At 37.1% G+C, this 23,141-nt stretch overlaps 1 protein-coding gene across 1 annotated transcript in view; it reads right to left on the bottom strand.

The window, feature by feature from the left end:
- mboat2a (membrane bound O-acyltransferase domain containing 2a) overlaps positions 1 to 22,175 on the bottom strand; it is a 144,967-nt gene extending 122,792 nt beyond the window's left edge. The window contains exon 1 of the mRNA XM_062041587.1: positions 21,863 to 22,175. Coding sequence (XP_061897571.1) covers positions 21,863 to 21,946 — 84 coding nt within the window. The 5' untranslated portion in view covers positions 21,947 to 22,175. The remainder of the gene's footprint in view (positions 1 to 21,862) is intronic.
- Between the last annotated feature and the right edge of the window lie 966 nt (positions 22,176 to 23,141).

Raw genomic sequence — 23,141 nt, forward strand, 5'->3', positions numbered from 1 at the left:
TGGAATCCAATGAACCCTTGTACCTAAGTTACGGTCAGAGCGAAAAAAGATACGTCCTGCACTACACTCTAGTCCTTCACTCTCACGTTCCTCATCCACGAATCTTTCATCCTCGCTCAAATTAATGGGGTAATCGACCTTTCTCGGTCCGAATCGCTCTCGCTGCATTGTAAACAATGGGGAAATGTGAGGAGCCTTTCAAACTGCAAGGCCCGCTACTTCCGGTACAGGCAAGGCTTTTTTTATCAGCGACCAAAAGTTGCGAACTTTATCGTCGATGTTCTGTACTAAATCCTTTCAGCAAAAATATGGCAATATCGCGAAATGATCAAGTATGACACACAGAATGGATCTGCTATCCCCGTTTAAATAAAAAAAAATCATTTCTGTTTGTCCGGCATTGTGTTGTCCTGCGCATCCCAGTAAACCAACTAAAGACTTTATAAACAAGTTGTGGCAACGTTCACGACACATCGCCTGCTGCACGTTTCCTCACCTCATTAACTCTGTCACAGCAGCTGATGGACACTGTATTAAGAAAATGAAAGCAACATCAGATAGTTTTCTCCTTCGCTCTATACTTTTAGTGTGAGACAAATGAGTCTGTCTCCAGTATTGTCCAAGTCGCCATCTAAAAACAGCAGTGCGCTCGCCGAGACTCCACGGAAATGAAGCGAGGGAAAACGAAGGTTTTTTTTTTGTCCTGTCCAGCTAATCAGGAAAATCATATTGTTGATGTAGATGCCCATATTTGCTGTACAGATTTACTTTACAAAAGAGAAGTGTGGTATACTTCTCTTGCTGCCTTATTTGAATTTGATTTTATTCAAAGGATGTATATTAATGTTTGGCGCAGCAGGAGGAATAGAAAGAAGTAAAAAAAGAAAGACAGAGGGGGAAATTGCGGCGACAAAGGGGGGATAAGACAAAGAGACAAAACAGACCAACATCAGCAAATACGATATGTACAAATATGATAAGAACAGTGATAGCAAAACAACAGTTAGTGAAGTAGATAGTAATAACACAGAAATGACAATAAACATTATTGCATTACAAATGAAGCAATAAAAATACCAGTAGAAATAGCACTATTGATAATGAATAATAATAATTACGTCTATCATCAACAATACAATTGTTTCAAATGCAACATTACATATACAGTATGTAATGATAACTTGAATTACAAAAGAAAGCAGATAAACGGAGGGGAAGAAAGAGAAGCAAACTTTTAAACCTTGTAGATTGTTATGGTAACAATAGGTTAAGCTTTGTCAGTGTGCCGTGTTTTACCCAGTTTTCCCTAGGGGAACAACGGTAATATACACTACCGTTCAAAAGTTTGGGGTCACATTGAAATGTCCTTATTTTTGAAGGAAAAGCACTGTACTTTTCAATGAAGATAACTTTAAACTAGTCTTAACTTTAAAGAAATACACTCTATACATTGCTAATGTGGTAAATGACTATTCTAGCTGCAAATGTCTGGTTTTTAGTGCAATATCTACATAGGTGTATAGAGGCCCATTTCCAGCAACTATCACTCCAGTGTTCTAATGGTACAATGTGTTTGCTCATTGGCTCAGAAGGCTAATTGATGATTAGAAAACCCTTGTGCAATCATGTTCACACATCTGAAAACAGTTTAGCTCGTTACAGAAGCTACAAAACTGACCTTCCTTTGAGCAGATTGAGTTTCTGGAGCATCACATTTGTGGGGTCAATTAAACGCTCAAAATGGCCAGAAAAAGAGAACTTTCATCTGAAACTCGACAGTCTATTCTTGTTCTTAGAAATGAAGGCTATTCTACAAAATTGTTTGGGTGACCCCAAACTTTTGAACGGTAGTGTATACAGGTATTTGATGAAACGTGAATATATGCATGAGCGTATGTATGCGTATATATATATACACATTTTATACACATATATATATACACACTAGGGCTGCAACTAACGATTAATTTGATAATCGATTAATCTGTCGATTATTACTTCAATTAATCGATTAATAATCGGATAAAAGAGACAAACTACATTTATATCCTTTCCATCATTTTATTTTAAAAAAACAGCATACTGGCACCATCCTTATTTTGATTATTGTTTCTCAGCTGTTTGTAAATGTTGCAGCTTATAAATAAAGATTTATTTTAAAAAAAACACCAAAAAAAACTTTTTTTTTTTTTTAAAGCCTCTGCTCAACTATTTTTATAATCGATTTTAATCGATTTAATCGCTTAGTTGTTGCAGCCCTAATACACACGTATATATATATACACATATATACACATATTTACACATATATACAGTATACTTTACTTCTTTATTAATTATAAAGCACATTTAAAATTTACCACAGGGGTAGCCAAAGTGCTGTACATTGGGCAGGTTAAAAGATAACACAAGAGGAACGAGCAAGCACAACACAACACAAACAGAGCACGATAAAAAATAAATAAATAAAACATAAAAAACAGGTTCACAGCAGGTGCATTGTGGGACGCCATAACAGGATGGAGATCACTCAGTGTTAAAAGCATATACACACATATACATATCTAATATAGATATACATATATACACACACACATACATATATATATAAATATACATATATATTTATATACACACACATATAGTATATATACACATTATAGTGTACAGTTTTTTTTACTAAAATAGGGACTTTTGTTGAGGCTGGAAGAAATGATCCATGTTTACATTGAATGTTATGGGGAACTCTGCTTCACTGTACACACTTTTGGGTTTACAAACCATGTTCAAGAGCCAATTATGTCCATACATTGAGGTTTCACTGTATACTGTGCTTAGGGTACAGTCTTGTAAATTAAAAAGGAATATGATAATGCATATTTAATTAGATGGACTCACCCAGCTGGAGGCTATATTTACAAAAAAAATCATTTGAGTGTATCTACAAATACTGTTTCCATTTCCCGTACCTGTGATGTGCATGAGCGGAATCGATGTCAGAAGGTGTGGACACTGGCAATCGCTTTAAAACACAGTGGCCACATTTCCAAATGACAGTGCAGGTCGCCTCGAAGGCCGATCAATACTCGGAGCGACTATTAACTGCAGATGAAAAAAAAAGCTCGGCGGACACGTAGAGAATCTCTCTACTCCCGTGAAGGTCAGTCGGCACCAACGGTCTCAAAGATTTCGACGGCAGTACAAGAGACACTGCAAAGTCACACTGATGAATATGCATGGGGCTCTAATTTGTATTAGCCATCTTCAACCCACTGCTGTGCTCCTTTCATACAGAGGATCTTTAAATTGTGTTTTTCCAAGTAGAGCCTTAAAACCAAAAGGGTTCCCTGTCATATAGAGGTCCTTGAAGACAGCAGACAGCCCCTGTCATGTAGAGGATCTACGACACGTGATTCTTTAAAAACAGCTCGAGTCCTGTCATATCGATGATCTTTGACTGCTATTTCTAAAGTAGATCCTTAAGAGTGACCCTGTCATTAATAGGATACTTAGCGAGTGGTATTGCTGCAGCGCATGCTCCTGTCATATATGATTAGGGATGATGTTTGATAAGAAATTATCGAGTTTGAGCCTATTATCGAATCCTCTTATCGAACCGATTCCTTATCGATTCTCTTATCGAATCCAGATAGGTTGTTGTATATGGAAAAAAACACAATATTTGGTTTAACAAAAGCTCACTTTTATTTTACAAGAAAAAAATAAAATAAAATAAATACAAAAATATTGACTGTTGTTACCCAAAGTATATTAAGTGGGATTTTTCAGAAAAACAAATATATACAGTAACACAAAAACAACCTGTCTCTGTGATCACTATAGGTGTATAAATAATAATATAGTGTTAAATAAAATCAGTCCCTTGGGCACAAAACTGAAAATAATACAGCTCTCCAAAAAGTGCACTTCTGCTGCTATTGGAACATACTAACTACACACACAGGCAGACAGCTAACAAACAATCCAAGACATCTAATAAAGTACCAAAGCAGATTAATCCATTTAGGCTCTTTATTGTTGTTGATCTTGCTTTGTCTTTTCCTATCTTTACTTTTGTCTTGCACTGGACTGTTTTTTTTTTTTTAAACTGAAATACACACAATGACAAATGTATAAGCTATGCGATTCAATTAACATACTCAAATTTAATACACAATATGTAAATATTAGCTTCACACAAATATACAGTACTATCATCAAACAAATACTTCTGAGTATTGAAACTATTTCGATGGTGGAAATACACGACTGGCAGCCATTTTAAGTCCTCAAGTCATCCATTGAAACAGTGCACAAAAATCGTTTTTCAATAAACATCTTAGTTTTAAATTTAACCACTTTCCACCTTAATTTTGAGTTACATAAACAAGTTAAACAGTTTACTTAAAGACTTATCTTTTCCAAGGCTTGTAAGAGCTAACACAACTTGTCTACTTCTCAATTGTCTCATGAACTGAACTGACTCGCCAACCTGGAAGTGGCCAGACTAATGACACGTAGTATTTTCATATCGCCACAAGGTGTCAGTAAGAGTCTACAATCAAATGGGCATAACATTGCCCATTTGGGATTCGTTCCCAGGGATTCGTATAAATAACCAACTCTTTTTCTTTACTGTAGTGGTCTCGATAACGGGTACCGGTTCTCAAAAAGGGATTTGAGTCCGAGGACTTGGTTCTTTTCTTATCGAACAACCGGGAAAACCTGGTCCGAGCATCATCACTATATATATGATTGACTAGGATTTTGCAGTTGGTCCTCAAAAACAGCAACATGCGCTTGTGAAATAGACAATCTTTGAAGAGCATTTTGAAGTAGGTCCTTAATAGGGCTTCAATGATAAGTTGATTAATTCGATTAGAAATATGGTTTGATTTATTTATTTTGCTTCCATTATTTGTTTAGTGCATGTAAACAAAAATGTATAAAATACACACCGCATGAAAAAAGGTAAAACAAGTTAAGTGAAAGGGAAAAAAATGGTAAACCCAAAAAAAACAGATGGAAAATAGAGTAAAAGAAGAAAAATAGAAGGTAAATATAAGGTTCAATATGGTAAAAGAAGTTAAAACAAGATACATAGAATGTAGATAAGAAGTAAAACAAGGTAATTTAAATGGAAAATATAAATAGAAGGTCAATATAAGATAAAAGAATGTTAAAAAGGTAAATTGAAGGTAAATAAAAGTAAATAGATGGTTAAAAAGGTCGAAGATAATAAATAGAATGTAAAAAAAAAGACGGTAAATAGAAGGTAGAAGAAAATAAAAGAAGGTAAATTGAAGATAAAAATTAGGTTACAAATGGTTGAATAAGATAAGTATTCAGACTAGCTTTTTCAATTAAGCCTTAAAAACAGCAGAGCACTTCTGTCTCATCACAGATCTTTGACGTTTTTGCAGCACAGTGCTCCTGATATACAGTATAGATGAACTTTGAAACTGATGGAGCCGTAACCATTTCAAAGTAATATTTTTTTCTTTTTTGTCATCATTTGTGGTAGATGTTTTAGCACTGGCAGCCATCAGGACTCATTCATCACATGATGCTTAGCTAACAATCCTCAGAGGAACTACTAGTAATTGTTTGAAATTGTTTTGGATCTGTTGTCAACCCCACTGATGACATTCCATGCTTTCCTGGGAGAAATTGCACATACTTGCTTCATAATAATAATAGTAATAATGATTATAATAACAATAATAGCAGCAGCCAGCCACACTCCATTAGCAGGAACCGTGGGGGAAAGAAATCAATTGGCGGTACAAGACTCCCCAAAGGACAGACAATTAAAATCAAAAGAGGGTTGGAGAAACTTTGACTGGACTCAAGGGGATTTAAATAGGATCATCGGTCCCAAGTCAGGGGCTTCAGGAACAGAAACAAGGGACCTTTATCACCAAATGACACGGTCGCAGATCAAGCTTGTGTTTTCATGAAATACCATAAAGACCTGTAGGGCTTGGCGATATGGACCAAAACTGATATCCCGGTAATTTTGGGCGGAATGGGGATATACCTAGATACCGGTATCTTAAAGGCCTACTGAAATGATTTTTTTTTATTTAAACGGGAATAGCAGATCCATTCTGTGTGTCATACTTGATCATTTCGCGATATTGCCATATTTTTGCTGAAAGGATTTAGTAGAGAAAATCGCTGATAAAGTTCGCAACTTTTGCTCGCTGATAAAAAAAACGTTGCCCCTACCGGAAGTAGCGTGACGTCACAAGCGGTAGTGCTGCTCACAATTCCCCGTTGTTTACATGGAGCGAGAGCTATTCGGAGCGAGAAAGCGACGATTACCCCATTAATTGGAGCGAGGATGAAAGATTCGTGGATGAGGAACGTTAGAGTGACGGACTAGAATGCAGTTCAAGAGATATCTTTTTTCGCTCTGACCGTAACTTAGGTACAAGCTGGCTCATTGGAATCCACACTCTCTCCTTTTTCTATTGTGGATCACGGATTTGTATTTTAAGCCACCTCGGATACTATATCCTCTTGAAAATGAGAGTCGAGAAGGCGAAATGGACATTCACAGTGACTTTTATCTCCACGACAATACATCGACGAAGCTCTTTAGCATGAGCTAACGTGATAGCATCTGTCTCAAATGCAGATAGAAACAAAATAAATACATCCCTGACTGGAAGGATAGACAGAAGATCAACAATACTACTATCAGGAGACACTGAACCAAACATGTAAATACACGGTTAATGCTGTGCCACCTGTCGAAGTCTGGCAATGCTGTTGCTAACGACGCTAACTTAGCAACGGGACCTCGTCAGAGCTATGATAAAAACATTAGCGCTCCACCTACGCCAGCCAGCCCTCATCTGCTCATCAACACCCGTGCTCACCTGCGTTCCAGCGATCGACGAAGCGGTCGGCGGCCCGGAGACGTAGGAAGTCAAGGTGAGGTCGCCGGCGCTAGCGTCTGCTATCCAACAAAGTCCTCCTTGTTGTGTTGCTACAGCCAGCCGCTAATACACCGATTCCACCTACAACGTTCTTCTTTGCAGCCTCCATTGTTCATTAAACAAATTGCAAAAGATTCACCAACACAGATGTCCAGAATACTGTGGAATTTTGTCGAAGAAAACAGAGTGTCCAATAGGGTCCAAACACTTCCGTGGACCTCGCGACGTCACGCGCAAACGTCATCCTCCAAAGGTGTTTTGAACCGGAAGTTCCCCGGGAAATTTAAAATTGCACTTTATAAGTTAACCCAGCCGTATTGGCATGTGTTGCAATGTTAAGATTTCATCATTGATATATAAACTATCAGACTGCGTGGTCTGTAGTAGTGGGTTTCAGTAGGCCTTTAGGGATGTAACAGTAAATATAAACGGTACAATGATAAACCGCAGTATAATTCCAGACTGTTAGTTATACTGTTTAAATGTAAAATTATCGAAAAGGCCTACTGAAACCCACTACTACCGACCACACAGTCTGATAGTTTATTTATCAATGATGAAATCTTAACATTGCAACACATGCCAATACGGCCGGGTTGACTTATAAATTGCAATTTTAAATTTCCCGCAAAACTTCCGGTTGAAAACGTCTATGTATGGTGACGTATGCGTGTGACGTCAATCGTTGAAACGGAAGTATTCGTACACCATTGTATCCAATACAAAAAGCTCTGTTTTCATCGCAAAATTCCACAGTATTCTGGACATCTGTGTTGGTGAATCTTTTGCAATTTGTTTAATGAACAATGAAGACTGCAAAGAAGAAAGCTGTAGGTGGGATCGGTGTATTAGCGGCTGGCTGCAGCAACACAACCAGGAGGACTTTGAGATGGATAGCAGACGCGCTATCCGACGCTAGCCGCCGACCGCATCGATGATCGGGTGAAGTCCTTCGTCGCTCCGTCGATCGCTGGAACGCAGGTGAGCACGGGTGTTGATGAGCAGATGAGGGCTGGCTGGCGTAGGTGGATAGCTAATGTTTTTAGCATAGCTTTGTGAGGTCCCGTAGCTAAGTTAGCTTCAATGGCGTCGTTAGCAACAGCATTGTTAAGCTTCGCCAGGCTGGAAAGCATTAACCGTGTAGTTACAGGTCCACGGTTTAATAGTATTGTTGTTTTCTGTCTATCCTTCCAGTCAGGGGTTTATTTATTTTGTTTCTATCTGCAGTTAAGCCCGATGCTATCACGTTACCTCCGTAGCTAAAGTGCTTCGCCGATGTATTGTCGTGGAGATAAAAGTCACTGTGAATGTCCATTTCGCGTTCTCGACTCTCATTTGCAAGAGGATATAGTATCTGAGGTGGTTTAAAATACAAATAAGTGATCCACAATAGAAAAAGGAGAGAGTGTGGAATCCAATGAGCCCTTGTACCTAAGTTACGGTCAGAGCGAAAAAAGATACGTCCTGCACTGCACTCTAGTCCTTCACTCTCACGTTCCTCATCCACGAATCTTTCACCCTCGCTCAAATTAATGGGGTAATCGTCGCTTTCTCGGTCCAAATCGCTCTTGCTGCTGGTGTAAACAATGGGGAAATGTGAGGAGCCCTTCAACCTGTGACGTCACGCTGCTTCCGGTACAGGCAAGGCTTTTTATCAGCGACCAAAACTTTATCGTCGATGTTCTCTACTAAATCCTTTCAGCAAAAATATGGCAATATTGCGAAATGATCAAGTATGACACATAGAATGGATCTGCTATCCCTGTTTAAATAAAAAAAAATAATTTCAGTAGGCCTTTAAACAAAACGTGCAAACTGATTAAGGTTGCCTAAGTGTTTTATAGCTAGATAACTGGTGTCGAGAGTACTCAGATTATTTTTGTTGTAAATCGTAACGTAACATGTTGCTTATTCTTATAAGGCAATTAGTTAGCTGTTAGTATGACAAAGCAGTTTCCTTTAATTTTGTTCGTTAACGTTAGGTTTATAGCGTCACGCTTGTGCGCGGGGATAGATGGAGCTTCTACTCTCTCACTGCGGAGAAGGCGGCTTATTCATGTATAAATAGGTTATTCAGTTTGAAACTACTCTTCTGCCAACAAGCTGCTATACTAGGTTAGTCAGCACGGGCTATGGGGAGAGGCACTCTTAAGTCGAGGAGTAGCCGAACATTTGACACATCCAGCTGCATAGAGGAGCTATCGCAAGCTGCTGTGCTAAAGAACTGGACAACGTAAACAGATGGGATTAGTGATAAAGTCGCTACAAGGAGAGATATAGCTTCTCAAGCAAATTGTTGTATGTGTAAATAAAGCTGTAGTCACTCACCAATAGCCAAATGCAGTCGCTGACCAAAGCATTGCATCACTCGGCACTGTAGCCGCCACATTCTTTTGAAAAGTTTGCTGTGTTGTGTCGTTGTGCGTCAGAGAAGCCTACGTAAACATGTAAGGGCCGTGGTTGGGCCAAAGGAAATGCAAGCAGAGAATGCCCTATGTTTAAGGCTGAAACGACGCGTCGACGTAGTCGACGTCATCGGTTACGTAAATACGTCGACGCCGTTTTTGTGCGTCGACGCGTCGCATATTTACGTCACACTACCGTCATGGCGGACCGCAAAGCAGACGATCAAAGCAGACGATGCGAGCGGTGCGAGCGAGGGGGGAAAAGCATGCCAAAAGTGGTCAAAAGTGTGGGAGTATTTCAATAAACGGCCTAATAATGTTGTTGTATGCACACTGTGTCGAGCGGAAATGGCCTATCATAGCAGCACAACGGCTATGAACGAACATTTGAAAAGAAAACCATCAACTAGTCAATCGTCCGCGCGAGCATACGTTGTCATCATTACACAAAAACATGAATGTGTCATTTGTATCTGCTAGGGGTGTAACGGTACGTGTTTTGTATTGAACCGTTTCGGTACGGGGCTTTCGGTTCGGCACGGGGGTGTACCGAACGAGTTTCTAAGCTAAAGCTAACTTTAGCTGCTAAAGTCTTAACAAGCTGCTTCGCTCTTCTGCCTCTGTCTCAGCACGCAGCATTGTCCCACCCACACAACCACCTGATTGGTACACACGCAGCATTGTCCCACCCACACAACCATCTGATTGGTACACACAAAGCATTATCAGCCAATCAGCAGTGTGTATTCAGAGCGCATGTAGTCAGCGCTTCAGCGTGGAGCAGATAGGTGTTTAGCAGGTGAGCATCAGGCAGCGGACTCTCCCCAAATGATAATAAACACCTCCCAGTCAACTACTAGTAACATCACTATGAGCCCGTTGACCTTCTAGAAATATAAACTGCAGCTCAGCTCACTCGCAGTCCTGGCTTGAGGTGAAGGCTAATTACCTCTCAGTTCCAGCCACATCGACCCCTTCTGAGCGCCTATTTTCAGCTGCTGGGAATATTGTAAACAAGAAAAGAACCAAACATGTACACATGCTAACCTTTCTTCATTACAACTGTTAGACACTCACTGGAATGAGTAGAATTGGTTATTGTGTACTGTGTTGGACTGGATGTTTATTTTGCACATTTAAAAAGCAATACTTAATGTTTACAGTGCTCCAGAATATTTAGATTGGCACTTTTTTGTATTGGATGTTTATCTTTATTTTTTGCACATTTTAGCAAATAAGCAATACTTTCACTTTTGTTGAAATGTTTACACTGTTGTTACAGAATATTTTGTTTTGCACTTTTTTTGTACTGGATGTTTATCTTTATTTTTGCACATTTTAAAGTAAAATAAGCAATACTTTTACTTTTGAAATGCTTATACTATTGCAGAATATTAAGATTTGCACTGGATGTTGACTTTTATATTTGCACATTAAAAAGCAAATAAGCTACTTTTAATTTTGTTAAATGTTAAACGTTTTAAATGTTTACATTGTTACAGAATATTTAGTCATGTTGTTGTCAATGTTGACTGAGTGGCCATACTTCTTTTTTTTTGTAAATAAAAGCCATGCCTTTTGAAAAAACGGGCCTACATTTATTTTTTCATCTTCATTTTGAATAAAAAAATAATCGGTAAAAGGAAAAATAATCTATAGATTAATCGAAAAAATAATCTATAGATTAACCGATTAATCGAAAAAATAATCTATAGATTAATCGATAGAAAAATAATCGTTAGCTGCAGCCTTACCTATGTTGTACCCGTCAGGCATGGAGAAAAGCAATTGGCTATAGCAAAGGCACATCAAAAGATACCGGTATGGCGGCATTGTCTCAAACATATATCTCTTTCTAAAATATACCAATATTAACAATATGAATATAAAAGAGGTGTCCCTCTTCCCCAGAAAAAAAGTTGTAAAAAGACAGGTCGGGATCTAAAAGTATTATACACATAAACCAACAGGTAGACTTGCTCTCCCTAAGCAGGCCACGAGACACACGAGATGAGAATAAATGTCTCAAAGACTGTTGATATGTTAGCAAACAACATCGGGAAATTGATGACGTCACTAATATAATGGGCCCTGCGTTGAGGTGGCGACATGTCCAGGGTGTACTCCGCCTTCTGTCCGGATGCAGCTGGGATAGGCTCCAGCCACCCCTGTGACCCCGAGAGAGATAAGCGGTAGAAAATGGATGGATAATAATTCATTGTCAGACAGAAAATTGACAGAAAATAAGAAGGGTCATTAGCTTTGCTAACTTATGATCATAAATTCGTTTTTTTTAATCATTCAGTGATTAAAAAAACTCAGTACTCAGTATTGGTATGGCCAATACTGCCCTTGTAACTACTTAGTATTAGATTATTAACCACATTTTGTAATATCACCCAAAACTAATGTGAAGCATACAAACTAAAGAAGAACAAATGCTTTTTAACAGATTTGTAGATGAAACAATGTTTACAACAGAAAGTAACCAGATATTAACAGTAAATTACCTAGTAGATTAAAAAATAAAAAAATTAAATTAAATTAAATTAAATAGAGGAAAAATGTTACTGCGTATGTCAGCAGCAAAATTAGGAGCCTTTGTAACCAATGCATATAATTTTTACAGGAGGCTGCAATAAATATTGCGATATAGGTTTTAGGCCATATCGTACATAAATGAAAATTACTCAAACAGAGAATAATAGTGTGTAACGTAGTTATTACTAACTGTCTGTAATGGATATATGCTGCCTTTCAATTGAAGTACTGTATATTCCGAACCACATGGCGCACCGGATTTTAAAACACACTGCAGATGAATGGTCTATTTTTGATCTCTTTTCATATATTAGGAGCATCGGATTATAGGGCGCATCAAAAGGAGTCTTTTTTTTTTTTCTTACTAAATTTAAAACACTTCCTTGTGGTCTAGATCAGTGTTTTTCAACCTTTTTTGAGCCAAGGCACATTTTTTTCATTAAAAAAAATGCTGAGGCACACCACCAGCAGAAAACATTAAAAAAAAATGAAACTCAGTAGACAATAAAAAGTCGTTCTCGCAAGTGTTGGATATGAATTCAAACCATAACTAAGCATGCATCACTATAGCTCTTGTCTCAAAGTAGGTGTACTGTCACGACCTGTCACATCACGCCGTGACTTATTTGGAGTTTTTTTGTGTCTTCCTGTGTGTAGTGTTTTAGTTATTGTCTTGCGCTCCTATTTTGGTGGCTTTTCCTGTTTTGTTGGTATTTTCCTGTAGCAGTTTTGAGCGCCATTCCCTGCACCTGCTTTGTTTTAGCGAACACAACTATTTAAGTTGTCGCTATCCTTCTTTGCGGGGACATTGTTGATTGTCATGTCATGTTCGGATGTACTTTGTGAACGCTGTCTGCTCCACACGCTGTAAGTCTTTGCTGTCGTCCAGCATTCTGTTTTTGTTTACTTTGCAACCAGTTCAGTTTTAGTTTCGTTTTGCAAAGCCTTCCCTAAGCTTCAATGCCTTTTCTTAGCGGCACTCGCCTTTTGTTTATTTTTGGTTTAATCATTAGTTACCTTTTTACCTGCACACTGTCGTCTGCATATTGTGATCACGACAAACCATGTTCCCGACATCTACAAAGCAATTAGCTACTTGCTGCCACCTGCTGATTTGGAAGAGTATTACATGGTTACTCTGCCGAGCTTTAGACAGCACAGACACTCAACAACGGCACATTATTTGCAGATTATAATTCCTAGTTTAAAATATTTTAACCCGAATAGGTGAAATTACATATTCTCCCACGGCACACCAGACTGTATCTTACGGCACACTAGTGTGCCACGGCACAGTGGTTGAAAAACACTGGTCTACATTACATGTAATGGTGGTTCTTTGGTCAAAATGTTACATAGATTATGTTTTACAGATCATCTTCAAGCCACTTTCTGACAGTCGCTTCAGGATGCGCCGTTTTGTGGGCGGTCTTATTTATGTGGCTCACCTCTGGCAGCGTTTTCTCCCCGTCATCTTTGTTGTAGCGGTGTAGCGTGCAAGGACGGGAGTGGAAGAAGTGTCAAAAGATGGAGCTAACTGTTTTAATGACATTCAGACTTTACTTAAATCAATAACGGAGCAGCATCTCCTCATCCGGAAACAACAACACCGGTAATGTGTCTGAGTTTACTGACAGACATAAGTAAGAACTTTACACTACTTTATATTAGAAGTGGCAACAGCGGAGGATGAATGTCTCATAACCAGAAGATAGAGGAAAAGAAGAAGCTTATCGACTACGGCTTCGGTGCGGAATTTTTCAGGATTTACGCAGATCTCAAATACAGATCAGCAGGTACCAGAAGGTAAGAAAAGTTGCTTTTGCATAATATTGCGAAACAAAACGCCAGATAATATGTCTTACCTTATACACACACCATAATAATACTCGTATGTTGAAGCACAGTCCAATCCATCAAGCGGCGCAGCTTCACAGCTTACCAAAGTTGTACTAAAACATTTTGATAGATTTTTGAGCGCCGTGTGTAATGTTCTATATTTTCAATTGAACATATAAAATGCTGGTGTTGTTTACTTGAGACCCATCATAGTGCAGGCTACACGTATCTCTTATGTTTGACTGCCATCTCCTGGTCACACTTATTACACCATGTACCAAATAAAATAGCTTCGAGGTGGGTCAGCTCAACCAATCGTATTCCTTACATTAGGCGCGCCGGATTATAAGGCGCACTGTCGAGTTTTGAGGGGGAAAAAAATATTTTAAGTTCTTTTGGCGACACCTAGTGGCCACAATAAGTCATTAAGTTAGGCTCATGACACAGTAAGTTCAATGATGCGCGCACATTTGTTACTGGATACTCTAAAACGCTTTTGCCTTGAATACTGTGCATCTGTAACTAATATGCAACTATTAAATATTTCACACTTGTTTACTTTGACAAATGTGGCATTAGTCTGCAATATTGTTCAATTAAGTACACTTATTACATATGTCTAGCTCGTGTGCTATCGTGTGTTTAGCTGTTGTGTAGCTGCTTGCTCTTAGTAGCCTATAAAAGAGAAGAAAAGACCAATCGTTTGTGCTTATTGGAGGACATCTGGATGTTAACTTGCTGTCCAGATATGAAAAAGGAAACGCGATGCAGGACTGCTTGTATCGGAGAGTTCAGATACAAGCTGATATCATCCGCTACTTTTTTTTTTTTTTTTTGCTGATATAAGACCAATATCAGATCGGGACATCCCTATTCAAAATGTGCTCTACTCAAGGATTCAACACTAGCTTTCAAACCTACGCTTTTTGCTTTCATAGAAAAAATAAGTTGCTGCTAAGAGGCAGAAGAAGCAGATGCATAAACGGCAAAAGGTCAAGGATTTTTCAAGAACGAACACTGTAGGTTCAATGTCTTCACGAATATGAGAGAAGCAACTCAGTCAAGGTTTACGACGTGCGGATGAAGACAGCCGACGTCGTTACGAGGCAGCTTAGAATGAGGGTTGAGGCAATGAATCATAACCATGCACATTGATGTCTTATTTAAAATTAAAAGGAGTGGCCTTGTGTAACTATCAAGAAGAGAGAGCGACTGAGGCGACGTCATAGCTACAGTAAATCGGGCTGGTCAAGTTCACGCTCCTATGGTAACAAAACACACACACACACACACACACTCTTGTATTTGTTACCTTCTTGAGACCTCCGAAAAATGCCTACTTAGGACCACCCTTTGTAGATATAGAAAGATGTGTATTTACAACATTAATAATACATACATACTGTGCAAATATAAAAAACATTGTTGTGAAAATGAGTTGGAATTTCACAAGAAAAAGGTCCCAATTTCACAAGAAAAACTTTGAATTTTGGCAGTATTACAATAAAAGTCGTAATTGTACACAACGCGAGTCAAAATTTTAAGAGAAAAACTGAACATTTGTGCAATATTATGATAAAAGTTGGAATTTTACTCGACAAAATTCACAATTTTAAAAGAAAACTTTGAAATGTTGGCAATATTGTACTAATAATCGTAATTTTACTAGGCAAAATGATGACAAAAGTCATCATTTCACTCAAAAAATGTCACTATTTTACAAGAACAACAAAAAAATTGGCAATATTGTGGTAAAAGTCAAAATTTTATATGACAAATTTGCATTAAAAAGTAATAATTTCACATAAAAAAGTAATAATTTTGCATTAAAAACTCATAGTTTTACGGGAAAATGTTGCAATATTACAGAAGCAGAAAGAATATGAAAAGTTGCTCCCAATTTTATAAGAAAAAAATTGACACATTATGAGAAAAAGACAGCTTTTAGTTATTTTTTGTATTTGTTGTTTGTAATTGGTTTTTGGTTATTACAGTATGTCTCTATATACATATATAAATATATATATATATATATATATCTTTTTTTTAAATTAATTTTGGTCAAAGGGGGCGCATTTTAATTTCTTACTCACACTTATTATTACATATGTTGGCCAGGGGGGGAGCACTTCAAATTTTTACACACACTTGTTATTTCATATGTTGACCAGAGGGGGAGCACTTTTAAAACCGACACACAGACAATTTGATAAACCCTCTCCTTTTTGGGACCACCCTTATTTGGATAGATTTCACCACCAGGGGTGCAAATGAGACATTCTCTATTAGATGCAATAGTTTTCCGTATTAGGACCATGATTTTGGTCCTAACTTGTTCACCGGTCCTCATATGGAAGGTACTCTTCCTTGTTGATGTCTCAAAGAGGGTAGAAATACAACACACAACACACACACACACACACACACACACACACACACACACACACACACACACACACACACACACACGTTATCATAGCAGGCTGGATTGATCCAAGCACTGCTAAACAGAAATGTGACTATTGCATTTAGTAGGGTGTGACAACCAGCGACTTCCCTCATGCTGCGTTTGAGATGGCTGGGGGAAAAAAAGGACACATCAAAAAGATCATCTTGACTCAATTTGAAGTTGCCGGTTCAAAAAATAGACCGAAGCAAACGCAATACCAAACAGAAACTGTCAACTGTAATGAAAAATGTCACATGAAAGACTATCCAAATTGAGAAGCACTGATTGTGCACAACCTCAGCTAAGTTCCGCAATCACGCTGCAAAATAAACACCACACCTGTTTGCTTTTTTTAAGTCAATAGCTATTTCACATGCTGCAAACACAAGTAAAATTACCATATCTCTTCATTGTTCGCTCCACTTTTAAGAGAAGAGACACCGTTTCATGACGTTATGAAGCTAAAACATCCTTCCCCATGCACTGCCTCTGAAAGCTAGAATAGCCTGTCTTGTGTATACGTCCAACTACATAAAAAAAGATATATATATTTAAAAAAAGCTTTGCTACACTTCTTAAAATTAAGCCTGGATCTCTGCCAACTGTCCATAAGTCTTCTACAGACATGAGAGCTAACCGAGCATGCTGTTAAAATGTGGCTGTAAGGCTAGCAATGTAGTTTACACAGCTCATGTTGAAACATAATAGTCTGTTGTTGTATATACATACTTGTATACATATATATACATACATATATGTTAGGTCAGGAAAAAACACAAGAGGCTATATCATCCCTACACGCCTGTTTCGCAGGTTTCCCTGCTCGTCAGGGGATTTTATAACGAGCAGGGAAACCTGCAAAACAGGCTTGTAGGGATGATATAGCCTCTTGTGTTTTTTCCTGACCTAACATATATTCCGCTCTACCCCGGTATTGAGCACTGTATAACGGATAAACTACAGAAAACCTCGACTAGATATACATACATACATATATATATATATATATATATATATATATATATATATATATATATATATATATATATATATATATATATATATGTATATGTATATATACATACATACATACATACATACATACATACATACATACATACATACATACATACATACATACACAAACATATATACATACATATATACACAAAATTACATACATACATATACACGTACAAACATACATACATATATACACATATACATACATACATACATATATATACACGAATACTGTATATACATAACCTACTCAGTGGCCTAGTGGTTAGTGTGTCTGCCCTGAGATAAGTAGGTTGTGAGTTTAAACCCCGGCCGAGTCATACCAAAGACTATAAAAATGGGACCCATTACCTCCCTGCTTGGCACTCAGCATCAAGGGTTGGAATTGGAAGTTAAATCACCAAAAATGATTCCCGGGCGCGGCACCGCTGCTGCCCACTGCTCCCCTCACCTCCCAGGTGGTGAACAAGGGGATGGGTCAAATGCAGAGGACAAATTTCACCACACCTAGTGTGTGTGTGACAATCATTGGTACTTTAACTTTAACTTAACATATATTATATATATTTCTATAGATATGTATATATCAAAAATATATCTATAATATATATATATATATATATATATTGTATATATATATATATACAGTATATAAATATATATATATATATTTTATATCATTTATCGTATATTTTAACATAAGTGTAGATAGAAACATGTTACAGCTCAAATTAATTGACAATTAACAGTAAATTAGCAAGTAGATTAATTATACTTGGAATATGGAATATGTTACCGCATACGTGAGTACTTACATTAGGAGATTTTGTAAACTGTTTTGAAATGCTTCTTTTATCATATATATATATATACACATATATATATATATATATATATATATATACCAAATAAATTATTGTGATATATATCGTTATTGCAGGAGACTGCAATATATATTGCAAAAATTACATAAAAATGTAATATATTGAAGCTTGTGCATCTTGGCCATAGTGCATGGAGGATACATTGTAAAAAAACAAAAATAGTAAATAATGACCAATATACTGTGCAAGCAAGATAAAAAAAAGAGCATGTAATCAAGAGGAAGTCCTCCTACTGCAATGTAATCCAAATTGTGGTCCAATATTTCAACATGGGCAAGCTTTAGTCTACTTTTTTTTATAAGTATATATACATATATATACATATACATAATATACATACATACATATATACTATATATACATACATACATACTGTATATACTATATATATATATATACATACATACATACATACATACATATATACAAATATTATATTTATATATATGTATATATCAAAAATATATGTATAATATATTTATATAATGTATACCATTTATATCATATATTGTATATTTTAACATAAGTGTAAATAAGAAACATCCATCCATCCATTTTCTACCGCTTGTCCCTTAAACATGTTACAGCTAAAATTAATTGACAATCAACAGTAAATTAGCAAGTGGATTAATTATAGGTTTGCGAAAACGATACAACGGGAAATCATGGAATATGTTACCGCATACGTGAATACTTAAATAAGGAACCTTTGTAAACTGTTTTGAAATGCTTTTATTAACATACAGTATATATACCAAATTTTTGTTTGTGATATATATCGTTATTGCAGAATACTGCAATATATATTGCGATATAACTTTTAGGATATAGATCGCCCATCACACAAACCTAAATTCCAGTATTAAGGCTAGAATTTCTTCAATAAACAATCTACAATGTTTGGGTTTTTTTGCTGAAAAAAAATTGCAATATATTGAAGCTTGTGCATCTTGGCCATAGTGCATGGAGGGTCCATTGTAAACAAACAAAAATAGTAAATAATGACCAAAGATACTGTGCAAGCAAGATAATTTTTAAAAAAGAGAGCATGGAATCAACAGGAAGTCCTCCTACTGCAATGTAATCCAAATTGTGGTCCAATATTTCAACATGGACAAGCTTTAGTCTACTTTTTGTTATATGTATATATACATATATATATATACACATGCATACATATACTATATATACATACATACATATATACTATATATACATACATAAATATATACTATGTATACATACATACATACATATATACTATATATACATACATACAGTACATATATACTATATATACATATATTATATTTCTATATATGTATATATAAATAATATATGTATAATATATTTACATAATTTATACCATTTATATCATAAATTGTATATTTTTAACATAAGTGTAAATAGAAACATCCATCCATCCATCCATTTTCTACCGCTTGTCCCTTAAACATGTTACAGCTAAAATTAATTGACAATTAACCTCGGGATGGTCTCCTGCTGGCCCCACTATGGACTGAACTCTCAGTATTATGTTAGATCCACTATGGACTGGACTTTCACAATATTATGTTAGACCCACTCGACGTCCATTGTATCCGGTCTTCCCTAGAGGGGGCGTGGGGGGTCACCCACATCTGCGGTCCTCTCCAAGGTTTCTCATAGTCATTCACATCGACGTCCCACTGGGTTGTGAGTTTTTCCTTGCCCGTATGTGGGCTCTGAACCGAGGATGTCGTTGTGGCTTGTGCAGCCCTTTGAGACATTTGTGATTTAGGGCTATATAAATAAACATTGATTGATTGACATTGATGATGAAATTAGCAAGTAGATTAATTATAGGTTTGCAAAAACGATACAACGGGAAATCATGGAATATGTTACCGCATACGTGAATACTTAAATAAGGAACCTTTGTAAACTGTTTTGAAATGCTTCTTTTAACATATATATATATATATATATATATATATATATATATATATATATATATATATATATATATATATATATATATATATATATATATATATATATATATATATATATATATACACGTATATGTATATATATATATATATACATATACACGTATATGTATATATATATATATACCAAATGAATTATTGTGATACATATCGTTACTGCATGGAATCAACAGGAAGTCCTCCTACTGCAATGTAATCCAAATTGTGGTCCAATATTTCAACATGGGCAAGCTTTAGTCTACTTTTTTGTATATGTATATATACATGCATAAATACATATATACAATATATATACATACATATACTGCATACTATATATACATACTTATATACTATATATACATACATACATATATACTATATATACATACATACATATACTGTATACTATATATACATACATATATACTATATATACATATATACTATATATACATACATACATATATACTATATATACATACATATATACATACATATATACCATTTGTACATACATACATATATCCATCCATCCATCCATCTTCCTCCGCTTATCCGAGGTCGGGTCGCGGGGGCAGCAGCCTAAGCAGGGAAGCCCAGACTTCCCTCTCCCCAGCCACTTCGCCCAGCTCTTCCCGGGGGATCCCGAGGCTTTCCCAGGCCAACCGGGAGACATAGTCTTCCCAACGTGTCCTGGGTCTTCCCCGTGGCCTCTTACCGGTCGGACGTGCCCTAAACACCTCCCTAGGGAGGCGTTCGGGTGGCATCCTGACCAGATGCCCGAACCACCTCATCTGGCTCCTCTCGATATGGAGGAGCAGTATTATATTTCTATATATGTATATATAAAAAATATATGTATAATATATTTATATAATTTATACCATTTATATCATATATTGTATATTTTAACATAAGTGTAAATAGAAACATGTTACAGCTACAATTAATTGACAATTAACAGTAAATTAGCAAGTAGATTAATTATAGGTTTGCAAAAACGATACAACGGGAAATCATGGAATAGGTTACCGCATACGTGAATACTTAAATAAGGAACCTTTGTAAACTGAAATGCTTATTTTAACGTATATACAGTATATACCAAATGAATCATTGTGATGTATATCGTTACTGCAGGAGACTGCAATATATATTACATAAAAATGTAATATATTGAAGCTTGTGCATGTTGGCCATAGTGCATGGAGGATACATTGTAAACAAACAAAAAGAGTAAATAATGACCAAATATACTGGGCAAGCAAGATAAAAAAAATTAAAAAAAAGAGAGCATGGAATCAACAGGAAGTCCTCCTACTGCAATGTAAATCAAATTGTGGTCCAATATTTCAAACATGGGCATTTTGCTTGCATTTGATGGTGTGTCACCTTCCAAGGACCACAAGTAGACACATGCAGCATCATCAGAGGGGCCCCCAAGTGACTATGCAAGTGAAATGTAACTAGTTAATCCAGATTATTAGTGCAAAAAGCAAAAGGGTGGCTGGGAGGAGGGGGGGTGCCTCCACACAGACAAAGGCATTGCTAGTAGGCAGCAAAGTCATGTTAATGATGACACGTTAGCTAGCATGTTTAGCAGTATTGCTCACATAAATCCCATGTTTTTTTAATCTGGCCTGTGCTAACATTTGCCAAAGGTTAGCGTCGCGCCCCAGCACCGTCCTGCTAGCCTCACATGCACGCATAGCTAGCGAACGGCGGCATATTGAGCAGGTTTTATTTTATTTTTTGGGGGGTGAAAAAAGGTTGGAAGAAAAATGAAGCATTTTAGTCGTACCTGGTCGAGAGGGAGGTTGATGATCTCGCTGATGGGCTGCAGCAGAGCGGACCCAGTGCACGACGCTGTACTTTGGGTAGCCATGCTTGGCGATGATGGACGTGTAAAATCCTTATCTTCTCCTCCTCCACCCCCCGGGTTCGCTTCACTCCCCTTGGCAGCCGCGATGATAAATAAACGGCCGCCGCCACCACCGCCGCCGGTGCTGCTGCTCCTGCTGCTGCGTCGGGCTGGGCGATTGTCATCCAGGGCTCACATCCAAACAAAGAAGGGCAGAGCGCAGCGAGAAAAGCAACGCCCTCGACTTCTTTGTGTCGCCAAAACCGACACAAAATCGCTTTGTGAATATGTATTTCCTGTATTGAAAAACCGTGTTTTTTTGTTTTTTTTAAACCAACTCCACACCCACCGTGTCCACTAACTAGCCACTAACTACTCAGCACTACATGTATTTAAACTGCATTTATCTCATAGCAGCCCGTTTTTTTAGATAATAAATACCAACCGACCTTTGAGTTGGGCGGTGAACTCTCTTGACGAAAGTGCATCTTTGGCGGTAGAAACCGGGAGCGCTTCCAGTGGTTTGGAGAAAGTGAAATCTCAGCAGCCAATCACATTTCAGGAAAGTGGGAACGTGGTGTTTGAGTGACAGGTCTGAGAGCAAATAGGATTACAGTCTGTAAAAAAAAAAAGAAGGCTACAGGACCCGCCCACATTTCTGGGTTCTTCTACAAGTGTGACGTAAAAAGAGGTTTGAATTGTTTTTAATTATATTATATATTAAAATGACAGTTAACAATACAAAGTGATTGGTTACGTTACACATTAATTGCATAAAAATATAAAATTATAAAAATGTGTTTATCATATATGGGTGAGGGCGGACCTACGTCACTTCCGCCTACCAATCCCCTAGCAACCGGGAATTCGTTGAAAACAAACCAGCTCACAGTGAACACAGCATTGACAGAAAAAGCATTTAACGAGCGTTGTGGCTTGGAAGTCGGCGTTAAATCCTTCATTTACGCATTTTTACTTATTCGCATATCGTGTGAAAAAACGAAAATGTATTATTTGCGTCAGACTCGTCTCAGTGAACTTTAAAGCTTCTCAGGCTTAGCTTAGTTTGCTAGTTAGCTTAGCCTGCGCGCTACTAAGAAAGACGCGGAAGTTATCAACAACAAGATCAAGTGTTAGTGTATAAAATATTGAGAGATTTGAGGGCTACATGTATTGAATGGCAACATAAAAATTATAGGGTTTATTGGTTTTTAAAAAC

The sequence above is a fragment of the Entelurus aequoreus genome, linkage group LG03 (assembly GCF_033978785.1).
Source record: "Entelurus aequoreus isolate RoL-2023_Sb linkage group LG03, RoL_Eaeq_v1.1, whole genome shotgun sequence".
NCBI lineage: Eukaryota > Metazoa > Chordata > Actinopteri > Syngnathiformes > Syngnathidae > Entelurus > Entelurus aequoreus.